The following is a 13,745-nucleotide window of genomic DNA, read 5'->3' on the forward strand; positions in this document are numbered from 1 at the left end:
GGACACATTCAGACAACATCAATGGGTGAATCCAACAGGGCCAACCGAGAACCCACACAAGCCACTAAGAGGAGTCAAGAGAAACAGGTCACACTAGCTTTTTCCAGTGACAGGATTTTCTCACCTGGCGGAATCTCTTAAGGTGTATGATAAGCACATCAGGCAGAGTCCACAGGCTTAATGTGATGCTCCCCTGCTGCAGCTGCTTGCAGTGTGGGCACCGCCAGGCATCATCTGGAGCAAGCTGGAAACAAGGAGCGGGACTTCCATTAGGCATCACATAATGAAAGCCTTTGTCATGGCAGACAGCTGGACTACTTTCTTGCCAGGGTCTGGTATCACCTCAGCATCTCTCTGAAAACTGCACAGGAAAACAGCCAATTGGATAACACAATCACAAGTAGCACCAGGCTGGTGTGGACACTGGATGAGTGCTAAACAAACCTCCCTCAAAGAATGACTAAACGCCCTTGTTACAGATGAACTCCAAACCCAGCATTGCCCCAAATCGTAACTTATCACCTATGCACTTTCTTGGTCTAGACCATCTTACCTCAGCAAATCATACTATTGCCCACCAAGGTGGAGCATAGGGGACCATCCCAAGACCCAGTCCCTCCTATTTTCTTCTTCCTTTCACTCCATGTTCCTCCATTTCTGAGCCTGTCTCTTCTACACACTAACCTCCATGAACACCACTGCACTCCAAGTTCTTGCTCACTCTCAGCCATACTTGCTGTGTCCTAACCCTTCTCTCCTGTGGCAGCACTGAACTGCTCCATGCAGTCTTCCCCACATGCTCTCAATAAGCTCTTCCAAACATCAGTCCAAAACTCTACAGCCAAATATGCACCTCTAAATGGGAAAGCGGGGGATATGTCAACTTAGAGGTGTCAAATACATGAGAAGTCCAGCATAGAGAGACAACATCCAACCTGGGATCACACATGGGATGAAGTAAGGAAACCCTGGAAATGGAAGACAATTCCCTTCAGAGTGGAAGAGAAAAGTCAAAGTCAGAAGCTTGCAGAAAATGTCTGTTTTAAGAGAAATACTCAACCTTAGAAGCCACCAGGTTCTAAAGATAGAGCCAAAAAACTGGAAACCAGAAGCATTCCCTTTAGGTAAAGCAAAAAATAAAAAGTGATGAGAAATATAGTCATTAGTGCCATGCACTGTAAGGTGCTCAAATGAAGCCCGAAAGGCCACTGAGAACCTCAGAGACCAGTATGCACTCTACACATCAAATAAACCAGGAGAGCCTTTGAGGGGCAAAAGGGCTAACAACAGTAAATTTGGGTCAAACAGAGGAGAAAGACCAGTCTGGCAACTTAAAAAGCACAATTGATGAGATCTGTTTTCATGATGATGCAACTCAATCATGTTCACAGAAAAGATTGGGAGACAGAAGGGGAGATATTTATATTTAGGTAAATAGGAGTGATCAGAAAGCCAGATGAAGGGGAACTAAACTATCATCTAGTAGTAAAGCCCACATCTCACGTGGCATATCAGTCCTCCCCTTGTGTGGCTACACAGTCTCACACTGTCAAAAGTAAGTTTCTTTCCGTTTAATCCTAACAGATTATAAACAGATACTTTCATGAAATATAGTATTAATGTCATAATATCTAATCACTGATAGTTCCTAAGACATTTCTCTAGTTTCTGTACTGTCTATAAACTACTGGAAAACTCCTAGGCCTTGTGATTGCACTCTGAGAATTCTTGGCCTATGAAGTCTTCCTGGCAATGGGGGTACTTCTGTAGAGGAATACAGACTTCCAGTCAATCTTCTACACAGGTCTTCCTCATGGCAAGACAAGATCCCTCTCTTCTGCATTTCCAACCTTTAGATTATGTTCCTTTTATTAGTCAGAGTTCTCTAGAGTCACAGTACTTATAGAATATCTCTCTATATAAGGGGATTTATTGTGATGACTTATAGTCTGTAGTCCAACTAACCCAACAATGGGCAGCTGTGAATGGGAAGTCCAAGAGTCTAGTAGCTGCTCAGTCCCATGAGGCTGGGTGTTTCAGCTGCTCTTCTGTAGAAGTAGGTTCTAACGAATGTGCTGGCAAGTAAGGGCAAGCAGGTGAAGAAGACTGAGTCTCCCTTGTTCCAATGTCCCTATATAGACCTCCAGCAGAAGGTGTGGCCCAAGTTAAAGGTGTGTACCACCATGCCTGGATTTGGAACTTTCTTTGTCCCAGGCTGACCTTGAACTCGGAGATCTTCTTCCCTCAGTCTCCTGGGATTAAAGGTGTGTACTACCTTGCCTAGACCTAAGCTTTTCATGGCCACTATGCCTCAAGAACTCCATGCCAAGATCCAGGTCAGAAACTTGTGTCTTCCAGCCTCAAGAGCTAGATCACAGGGGAGCCCTCCAATTCTGGATTGTAGTTCATTCCAGATATAGTCAAGTTGGCAACCAGGAATAGCCACTACATACATTCCTTATATATGAAATTAACCAACACCTCATTCACAGTTCGTGTCCCCAATTAACTGTCAGATCCCCACCCCCTCAATGCCTCCTTCATCAAAATCTTCTTGGGTGTCTCATGACTTCAGATGCACCATCCCCACCCTCTCTTTCACCTGCATCCTAATGAGCTGTCCTCATCAACAGCACACATGGCAAGAGCAGCACCAGCACCATCACAGTTCTAGCACTGTTTCTAAAGCCTCCATGCACAGAATAATGACTCACACCCATATGATGCTGCTCATCAGTATTGAGCCTGAAAACTGCTGGACCCCAAACTATTGTCACACAACCAAATGCTAAGTCCCACCTCCTCCGCTATATCTCTACTGTTATTTTTGGCCCCACACTAAACTTCCCAAGTACCCCATACAAATTCCAGTGCGTATTTATTGAGCACATCCTAGGGGCCAAACACCTCTCTTGGATACAAGAACATTTAGTGAGAGACAGATGAGTCACAGCTCTAGCTGGGGTTCAAACTATCTAACTCTCTCCCTTAGCTCTTGTGCTCCTGCCACACTGGTTACACGTGTTTTCAACCATGTCAAGCTCCTTCCTAGCTTAGAACTTTATATACTTACTTTCTTGCTGTAGGGTGTGAACAGCCTGAAGGCAGAACCACTGTCTTGATCCCTAAGTGTCAGACTGCCCTGTGCAGGACCCAGCACACTACAGGTACTTCAGAAACCTTTACATGAGTGAGCTCTAGAGCTACCGCTCTCGTCATCACAAACTCCTCAATCCAGAGCAGAGAGCTGTTTTGTAGATCCAATGCTGCCACTGGCACATCTGCTAACCCCTAAGCTTTGTATTGGTTTCAAACATCTCTCAAGTCAATTTTTAAACACAAATAGTGAAAACACAGGATGAACCAAGAGTCTTCAATCACCTAGTTCCAAAGCCAAATGGCTGCTTTATAATTAAGTTGAAAATTGATAAACATATGTCTTTTGAGGAGAGAACTCAGATTCTAAAAAAATTTTTCCCAATATTTGAAGAAAATTACTATTTGTTTTAGTGTGACCAGAGGCCCTATTTCAGGCTAATTTCAGTCCCTATCAGACCTAAATGGGTGTCGGTTCTTATGTGGGTGAAGTCCTCATAACAGAAAGCATTCTGGCAGCTGGAACAATCATTCATTTTAAATAAGGTAGAAGAATAGAAAAAAGAAGTTTTAAAGTCCCTTCTAATCCTAAGGTGCCTAATTACATATGTATAAGAGCAAAGGGTGCACTAAAATGGTCAAAATTAAGATCCTGCTATGGTTTAACAGAAGTGCTTCCCAAAGGCTTATGCACTCAGTATTTGGTCCCTACCCAGTAACACTGTTTTGTAGGTTCTGGAGACCTAGGAAGGATCTGGCTGGAGGTAGTAGGTCACCCACCATAGAACTTTCTTTTTCCTGGCCCCTTCCTATCTTTTTGTTTCCCACCAACCATGAGGCAAGTAGCCTTCTCCTCCACATACTCCCCATCTCCATGAATTCTGTCTCATGACAGACCCAGAATCAACAGAACAAAGGACTATGGCCTGAAACCAGAAGCTAAAATAGATCTTTCCCTCTTAAGTTTTTTATCTCGAGTATAGGAGGTGTTCTGTCACAGCTATACAAAGTCAGACTAACACAGACCACGAACAGCAACAGAAGATTAGATGAATTCTACAGACATCTGGCCAAGATTTCCCATAGGCGGAGGCCCCAGAGATTTATCTATCTATCTACCCATCCATTCAACATTTAAACACTTACTGAATCCCTACTCTATGTAAACCATTTGTGCCAAGTGGTCCAGCACACCACGATCCAACAGAACATGATACTGCGCTGCTCTGTACTGGAGCCACAGTCACCGAAGCATTTGAGACGGAGCTTACACAACTAAGAAACTTAATTCTTTATCTTAATTACTCAATCTAAATTTGATTTAGATACTGACACCTGTGCTTACGGTACATGTGTACTAAATTAAGAAAAGCTGGGTTGTATTGGCGCCACGGCTGTAATCCCAGTCAGCACCCAGGAGGGAGAAGGAGAGGACTGCCTTGAGTTTGAGACCATCCTAGTCTACAGAGCAAGTTTTAAAGCAGCTAGGACTACATCGTGAGACCCTGTCTCAAAAAAAAAAAAAAAATTTGAGAAAAGTTTTCATTACTAAGGAAAAATAATTTAAGATTCCAAATTGAAATGAAAAAACAAGTCATTAAAAAGAAAACAAATAATTACAAAGGTTCATTTCTAGAGCACTAACTATATACCCTTGGGCCAGGCAGTGGCACTATTAGGAGGTGTGGCCTTGTTGGAGTAGGTGTGTCACTGTGGGTGTGGGCTTTATTGGAAGAGAGTATTCTGCTAGCAGCCTTCAGATGAAGATGGAGAGCTCTCAGCTCCTCCTGCCCCATGTCTGCCTGGATGCTGCCATGCTCCTTCCTTGATGATAATAGACTAAACCTCTGAACCCTTAGAAGAGTTGCCTTGGTCATATATCTGTTCATAGCAATAAAACCCTAACTAGGACACACGTCAAATACTCAAAAATTTAAGTCACTCCTTAAAAAAGCTCTTAAGGACTAACATTAAAATTCTCACTTAAATGTGTAGGGTCTGTGGGAATGAAAATTCCTGGGGCAGGATGAATCTCCTCACTGTCATCTTGCAGGCCCTGCATCTTACCCGTTCCTCTTTGGTGTAGAGTTGGAAACACTGTGATAAAGTGCAGGTCTGTGGTTGATGATGCTGCTCCTTCTGCAGACGGACACTCTCTGCATCAGGGATATACTCATCTTCTGTGTTTACAAACAAGCTGCAATTCAAGGGAAAGCAGCCTTCAGAGAATGTCTTATAAAAACATTCACAGACACAACAGCGGCTTTTTATAAATTCATAACCCAATAGATATTCAAAGAATGTGGTCAATTAACTCTTCTACATTCCAAAAATGTTCTTGGAAATGTCTCCATCTACAAAGTTATTTCAGGAGTTGACTTGGAGTTAGATTTTTTCAATTGTTTATGGTTATGCTCATTGTCTTAAATTGAGTGTATGTGCATGTATCTGCAAGGGTATGCACATGGGAGTGTATGTTCACATGGAGGTCAGGTGTCAGAGCTCCTGAAGTTGGAGTTACAGGCTGTTGTTAGCCACCTAGCAGGTGCTGGGAATTGAACTTGGTTCCTCTGCAAGAGTTGTGCTCTTAACTAGAACTACCTCTTTGTCAGTTCCGCCTAAATCATTCATTCTTGTCCAAAGTATCTAAGGACATGTATTTGACACAGGCTTACTAGTTTACAGCCATACAATCCTGAACATACCTGATCCTGTCTGATATAAGCCTACAAGAGCTGATGGTCCTGTAACAAGCAAAATCAAAGTAGACTAACCTTCACAGCAATTAGTGAACATATGGCTTTCCCCTCAACAGCAGTAAGTTTTCTAAAGTTATTGCCTTGGAAAGAAGTTGGGGAAATAATAATAAACTGCTACAAAAGAGTGTTAAAACACACTTAAGATACCCAGCTAATAAGACTTGTATACTCCAGCTAAAGAGAAATATCTGTGTGCTGCTAAAATGGCAATAAAGTTAGAAAGAGAGACAGAGACACAGAGAGAGAGACAAACAGACACACAGAGAGAAGTAACTTACAAATCTTTGGTCTCCTTGTCCCACTCTACTACCAGTTTCACATGAGCTGTGCCGCCTGGTCCACAGGACTTTAATGCCCTAAAGGATGAGAGTGGAGCCACATATTACTTCTAAACGAAAGAGTTACTTAAATATGATTGCATTCTATCTAGAATGTTATAAAATGTTTATAGTTCCCCGTCAGAAAGTTTTTAATTAGACCAATGTAGCCTGATTTTCTAACTAGTTTACAAGTAGAATGAAAAACCATAAACATGCAGTACAGAAATAAGAGTATAAGAGATTTAGTATCACCCTATAGGTTTGCTAGTACACTCTCAGATGCTATGTATTATCTTTCCAACTCCTGTGCAGAGTTTGATCCACACAAACTAGATGCAGTTATTATCAACAGTGTGCTCTAACACTTGCTCAACCTCAACCCACTGTGCCTAACTCATGTCCATGTCAACTCCCCTGTGCCTTCCTTCTCCATAAATGCACACTAGAAACTCATTGGTTAGCACCTTTGTTTGAGACATTCATCACTAATGGCTAATATAATTCAACTTTTATCTTTTGCATACGGTATAATATTTTAGATTATCTCACCTACTTTCATGTCTAACACCAAACAAGACTATATTGTTTTTTAAAAAAAAATGACTTGCCTAGGAAGCGCAAGGCCCTGGGTTCGGTCCCCAGCTCCGAAAAAAAAAAAAAAAAAAAATGAGGGGGTAGGGTGAGACAAGATCCCATACACCCCAGGTTCAAATCATTATGTTGCCAAGAGCAGCCTTCAAATTCTGACCTTCCTGTGCTGGAATTATAGGCATGCATCATCATGCAGAGCTGTGTGCTTTTCAACAGTATGTGCTGAAAAGAATTCACAATAAAAACAGTACAATTTTTCCATATTTATGTAGACACATATGGATACTCTATAGACATAGATCTGCTAGTACAATAGATAGTATAAAGGTAACAGAATAATATTATTTATAAAAGCACAGGAGTAGCAAAATAGAACAATTAATTTCATCAGAGGAGTAGGACCAATAAATGTTTTCTTAATAAGAAATTATGGACAGCAGAAACCGTCCACGCAAAGCCTATACAAGACAATGTTACGTGTTCACGCACTCAGTACAATGAAGATAAAGGCAGGTTTGTTGCAGTGCGGAAAGGAATAGCAAGAAACCTGACCAAAGAGTAGAGTTCAAACTATGGGGCATCGGCTTTACCTTCTAGACCACAAGTTACCAGGTAAAAGTAATGACTATGATTATGGCATGCCCAGAACATTAGCCTGGAACCCTTCAATCTTGGTCAATTAAGAGTGTAATTTCTTTATATTTATATATACATATATGTGACTCTGCGTGTGGGGGGGTGCGCACAACATGAGCTACTCTAATTTCAAGAAAGAGCAAAGAATACTTCTGTGCTGGCTAGTTTTATGTCAACTTGACATAAGCTAGAATCACTGAGGAGAAGGGAACCTCAACTGAGAAAATGCCTCTATAAGATGGGGCTGTAGGCAAGACTGTAGGGCATTTTCTTAATTAGTGATTGATGCAGGAGGGCTGAGGCCACTGTGTGTGGGGCCATCCTGGACTGGTGTTCCTGGGTTGTGTAAGAAAGCAGGCTGAGCAAGCCATGAGGAGCAAGCCAGTAAGCAGCACTCTTCATGGCCTCTGCAACAGTTCCTGCCTCCAGGTTCCTGGCCTATTAGTTCCTGTCCTGAATTCCTTAAATGATGACATAATGTAGAAGCGGAAGCCCTCCCAACTTACTTTTGGTCATGGTGTTTCGTCACAATAATAGTAACCCTGACTAGGACAACTTTGTACCTACTATGAATCAAAAGTAAAACAAGTACTTAATTTCTACATGAGCTTAAAGAATTAGAGACGCTTGCATGGAAATCATGGCAGACATTAGACATTATTTTAAGTGGCACATGCAAGATTCTTGAAGGTGGCTTTGTGTTTGTCTATTACCTTTCTACTGTCGGGTGGCACAAGGGCTGTTCTTCCTGAGGCAGCAAGTAAGTTATTCCCACAACACTGACCACACGCAAACTGAATGGGCACACCTGTATCAAGTGTCAAATGAGAGTTAGGCTGGACTTAGTCAAGGGCATGTTTCCAAGCGGCATTTTCAAAACAGATCAGAGGGGCAGCAAACAGCTCACTTTGCAAAATGCTTTTCCCCTTTGAATACAAGGCACTCAAATGCAACTTATTTATCAAGTACTTAAGCATTCCATTGCTTTTCACTGGACACTGACTTAATGGTTTTCTATGAGTACCTTAACACAGCAATAGTAATTCTTAAAATTACAAAAGTTCTACAGTGCCTTCACACTGGTCATATGAACTAGATTGGCACCATAAGAGAACACAGAGCAATTCAAGGGGAACTTCTGCAGTGGCAACTCCATTCAGAAACTGGAGGTAAATTCTCAGTTTTGAAAATCCCAACAAAAGCAGTTTCACTGTACTAAGTGCTGCTTCTGAGTAAACGTCATGCTCTACTGGGATATCAAAATGCTTACTAACCTGGACGCTGACAGTAGGCCTCAAGAAATACTTCATCTTCTCCAGGATCTCCTTCTGCAGAAGATCCCATGCCACTGTCTTCTCTAGGTGTAGGACGAAGGGCAGTCCAAATCTACAACACAATGGGGTCACCTTAAAATACGGCAAGCCCCTTCAAGTTGCAATCCCCTACTTTTGGTCTTTTTAGATTAAATCACAATCTAACTGGTTTTAGGACAGTTCTCAAACAGAGGAAAAAAACAAACTAACAATGGTAATTCTCATATGGAGTCAAAAGAACTGCTTAGATCTCTCAGGTGAACAAATGGCTTCTGTGGAGCAACAAGGAGGCAGAAACAGTGAATAAGAGGCATCAAAGTGGACAGGAGCATGACCAGCTGTGTATGTCAGGGCATAAAGTGTCAGGAACAGGTAAGGCCAGAGGATCCGAGAAGCAGGCAGCCACACTCTGGTACTGACAAGAGACACATTGGCAAGCAAGTGATACTTGAAGACAGCTCCTAGCTAGGGTAGAAGCCAGCATATAAAACCAGAGACAGTTTTATAGTTCTCAGCCTCAGCTACATCTGAAACCACAGAGGAAACATCAAAAATGATTGTTGCCCAGAGATTCTGGTGAAGTACGTCTGCAATGTGATCCAGCACCGAGGCTCTTCTGAGGAGGCCCCAGGTAGTTCTAATATGCAGTTAAAAGTTGAAGCCTGTTCTGGCTTCAGCTTCATTCATGCTCTAGTTGTTCAAACCTATTTACTGATTCCTGAATATCTCCTTTACACATCCAGATCAGTTGCAGACCACACTCCCTCAGCATGGAATTCCCTCCCCGCCATTCTATACTCTCTCCTGCTCATCTGCCTGATACCTTCATTCCCATGAACCACAGCACTAGCCACTGGTTATAAACACTGCCAGACTTTCCATCTGCCTCCACATGCTGGCTAGGTTTATGTCAACTTGATACAAGCTAGAGTCGTTTTTGGATGAAGGAAATTCAATTGAAAAAATGCCCCCATCGCATTGGCCTGAGGAACATTTTCTTGATTCCCATAATGTGGGAAGGCCCAGCCATTATGATCCTGAGCTGCTGGTCCTAGATAGGAGCCATAAGAAAGCAGGTTCAGCAAGCCATAGTGAGCAGGTGAGTAAGCAGCATTCCTACATGGCTTCTGCAGCAAACCATGACTCCAGGTTCCTGCCTTGGCTTCTCTCAGTGATGAAATATAACTTGAGAGTTGTATAATGAAACAAACCCTTCACTCCCCAGGTTGCTCATGGTCATGGTGGTTTACCAGAGCAATAGAAACCCTAACTACGACAACAATAGACTGAAGGCAAGAAAGAAATTTACTTACCTTCCCGGCCGAAACAGCCAATAAGTAGAAGCAGAAGCTGCTGAATCAGTTAATGCGACAACGACAAATCTAGCTAAAAGATAGACTCTGAAGAAGACTCAGGCTGACGCAGAGTGGTAAAAATACCAAGACAATCATTCCTAATGACCATCTAGTGGTTTACTCACTGCAGTAACACTGAAGCTATTTGCCTGAAAGCCCCCATGGATCAAATAGTTTCCAATCACAAGGTAATGACTCCTCCTCTCTTAAGAGCCAGGTGCCATCCAGTGGAAAAAAGATAGCATTTTCAACAAATGGTGCTGGTTCAACTGGAGGTCAGCATGTAGAAGAATGCAAATTGACCCATTCTTATTGCCCTGTACTAAGCTCAAGACCAAGTGGATCAAAGTCCTCCACATAAAACCAGATACACTCAAACTGACAGAAGAAAAAGTGGGGAAGAGCCTCAAACACATAGGCACTGGGGAAAATTTCCTGAACAAAATACCAAAGGCTTATTATGCTCTAAGATCAAGAATCAACAAATGGGAACTCATAAAACTGTAAAGCTTCTGTAAGGCAAAGGACACTGACATTAGGAGAAAACAGCAACCAACAGATTGGGAAAAGATCTTTACCAATCCTACCTCTGATAGTGGACTAATATCCAAAACATACAAAGAACTCAAGAAGTTAAACTCCAGAGAGCCAAATAACCCTATTAAAAAATGGGGTCAGAGCTAAACAAAGAATTATCAGCTGAGGAATATCGAATGGCTGAGAAGCACCTAAAGAAATGTTCAACATCCTTAGTCATCAGGGAAATGCAAATCAAAACAACCCTGAGATTCCACCTCACACTAGTGAGAATGGCTAAGATAAAAACTCAGGTGACAGCAGATGCTGGCGAGGATGTGGAGAAAGAGGAACACTCCTCCACTGTTGGTGGGATTGCAGACTGGTACAACCACTCTGGAAATCAGTCTGGAGGTTCCTCAGAAAATAGGACATTGCACTACCTGAGGACTCAGCTATACCACTCCTGGACATATACCCAAATGATGCTCTAACATACAACAAGGACACATGCTCCACTATGTCCATAGCAGCCTTATTTATAATAGCCAGAAGCTGGAAAGAACCCAGATGCCCTTCAACAGAGGAATGGATACAGAAAATGTGGTACATCTACACAATGGAGTACTACTCAGCCATCAAAAACAATGACTTCATGAAATTCATAGGCAAATGGATGGAACTAGAAAATATCATCCTGAGTGAGGTAACCCAATCACAAAAAAACACACATGGTATGCACTCGCTGATAAGTGGATATTAACCCCAAAGCTCGAATTACCCAAATAAAATCCACAGACCACATGAAGCTCAAGAAGAAGGACGGCCAAAGTGTGGATGCTTCAGTCCTTCTTAAAAGGAGGAACAAAAATATTCATAGGAGGGGATATGGAGACAAAGTTTGCAGCAGAGACTGAAGGAAGGGCCATTCAGAGCCTTCCCCATCTGAGTGTACAGTCCATTTATATACAGCCACCAAAACTAGATAATATTGATGAAGCCTAGAAATGCATGCTGGCAGGAGCCTGAGAGGCTCAGCCAGAGTATGACAAATACGGAGGCAAATGCTAGCAGCAAACCACTGAACTGAGAATAGGGTCCCCACTGGAGGAATTAGAGAAAGGATTGAAGGAGCTGAAGGGGTTTGCAACCCCATAAGAACAACAATACCAAGCAACCAGAGCTCCCAGGGACTAAACCACCATCCAAAGAGTACACATGGACAGACCCATGGCTCCGGCTGCATATGTAGCAGAGGATGGCCTTGTTGGGTACCAATGGGAGGAGAAGCCCTTGGTCCTGCCAAGGCTGTAGCTCCCAGTTCAGGGAAATGTCAGGGGAGGTGGGAAGGGGGTGTTTGGGGAGGGGGAACATCCTTATAGAAGGCGAGGAGGATGACATGGGGGAAACTGGGAAAGGGAATAACATTTGAAATGTAAATAAAAATATCCAATAAAAAAGGAAAAAAATGCTCTCTTTACGTATTCACTTTTCAGTAAACACTGTTTCCTGTATTACTAATATGATGTTTATGGCTTCTTCATGCTTTTAGCTTTTGTATTGATATACTGTATAATAAAATACTTATTCTATCTATTGCCTGTAACAAACTAGTTATTTCCAGTTTATGTTGTAAATTTGTATTTATTTATTTACCTATAGACTATAGAAAATAGTTTTTTGATAAAATATCAATTTAAAACTGATCCATGGGTTGGGGATTTAGCTCAGTGGTAGAGCGCTTGCCTAGCAAGCGCAAGGCCCTGGGTTCGGTCCCCAGCTCCGGGAAAAAAAAAAAAAAAGAAAAACTGATCCATTCTCAGCTGAAGGGGTTTGCAACCCCAATATCAAACAACCAGACCCCCCCCCCCCGAGCTCCCAGGGACTAAACCGTCAACCAAAGAGTGACCCATGGATCCAGCCACATATGTAGCAGAGGATGTCATTGTCTAGCATCAATAGGAGGAGAAGTCCTGCATCCTGTGAAGGCTCCTTTTCTAAGTTTAGGGAAGTGTAACCTCACAGAAACAGGGGGAGGGGGAATGGGAGTTGGGAGAACCAGGAAAAGGGATAACATTTGAAATGTAAATACATAAACTATCCAAAAAAAAAAAAAAAAAAAGAGCTGGGTGCCACAAGGGGTGTTCATAAGTATCAATGCAATGAAAATACCATAAGCTCCCTTCCATTCTGTACCTTAAACACATCACACTTCTAATCTGCATTGGGGCCTCCTCTACACATGACCTATCCCCAGATGCTACCATAGCTCACCTTTTTCTCCTTGGGGCACCATCCTGTACTCTGGTTCACATGCAGACCCAGAGCCTTTACTCATCCACACCCTATCATTTTAGTCGGTGTCAATGTCTTCAACACGGTGACAACTACTTGAGGTTAAATGCATTTACTTATTTAGGGTTAGCCTGTCCTAAGTAGGATGGCAGCTTCATGAAAACAGGGAACCTGTCTATATCCCCAGGGACTATAAGCATCAACATTTTTGTTGATATTATTAATACATATGACATTTTTTATGTTTATGTTAACCACCCAAGGAACTTATTTCAAAGTAAAATTAATGGATATCTTGACTAGTTTAAAAAAACACACACAGAAAAACAAAACCCGAGTCCTTCTCCTAAAACACATCCCTCTGTTATCACTCAGGTGACACTTCTGTGATAAAGCTACTTTGAAAGACATTCTATAGTTCCTATAAATTCTTAAAGAGGGCAGCAGAGAAATCTGAGACTTTTGACTCCCAAATTTCTGACTTACAATGCTGAATGAATGATGGCGCCACTTGCCAAGACAGGAAATATTGGAAGAGAAAGATAGTGAGTGATTTTGGTTTGGGACATTAAATCTGAGGAGCATGTACCATCTAAATAGACACAGTAAGATAAGTTTTAAGATACAGGTTCAGAATTCTAAGAACAGCTATTTACACAAGGAATATAAGCTCTCAAAAGCTATCTAAGTCTTAAAATATGCATCTCTTATTCATATCTTAACTGTAATTTTGTAGTCATTCCCTTCCCAATCCAATATATCAAATCAACTTATAGGATTCCTTCTGAATATCAGAACCAAAACCTAACTGCAACTGGGCATGATGGCACATGCCTGTACTGCCAGCATTTGGAAAATGAGGTT

At 42.0% G+C, this 13,745-nt stretch overlaps 1 protein-coding gene across 3 annotated transcripts in view; it reads right to left on the reverse strand.

Annotated features, from left to right (window-relative positions):
• Window positions 1–13,745, reverse strand: part of Usp31 (ubiquitin specific peptidase 31) — a 66,869-nt gene that overhangs the window by 19,606 nt on the left and 33,518 nt on the right. Inside the window, 5 exon segments of one of the 3 annotated variants that reach the window (NM_001107548.2) lie at window positions 125–244; window positions 5,164–5,293; window positions 6,134–6,211; window positions 8,116–8,210; window positions 8,677–8,788. In NM_001107548.2, the coding sequence (NP_001101018.2) occupies window positions 125–244; window positions 5,164–5,293; window positions 6,134–6,211; window positions 8,116–8,210; window positions 8,677–8,788 (535 nt within the window). 3 annotated transcript variants of the gene reach the window in all.

Source organism: Rattus norvegicus, chromosome 1 (genome assembly GCF_036323735.1).
Source record: "Rattus norvegicus strain BN/NHsdMcwi chromosome 1, GRCr8, whole genome shotgun sequence".
NCBI classification, from domain to species: Eukaryota; Metazoa; Chordata; class Mammalia; order Rodentia; family Muridae; genus Rattus; species Rattus norvegicus.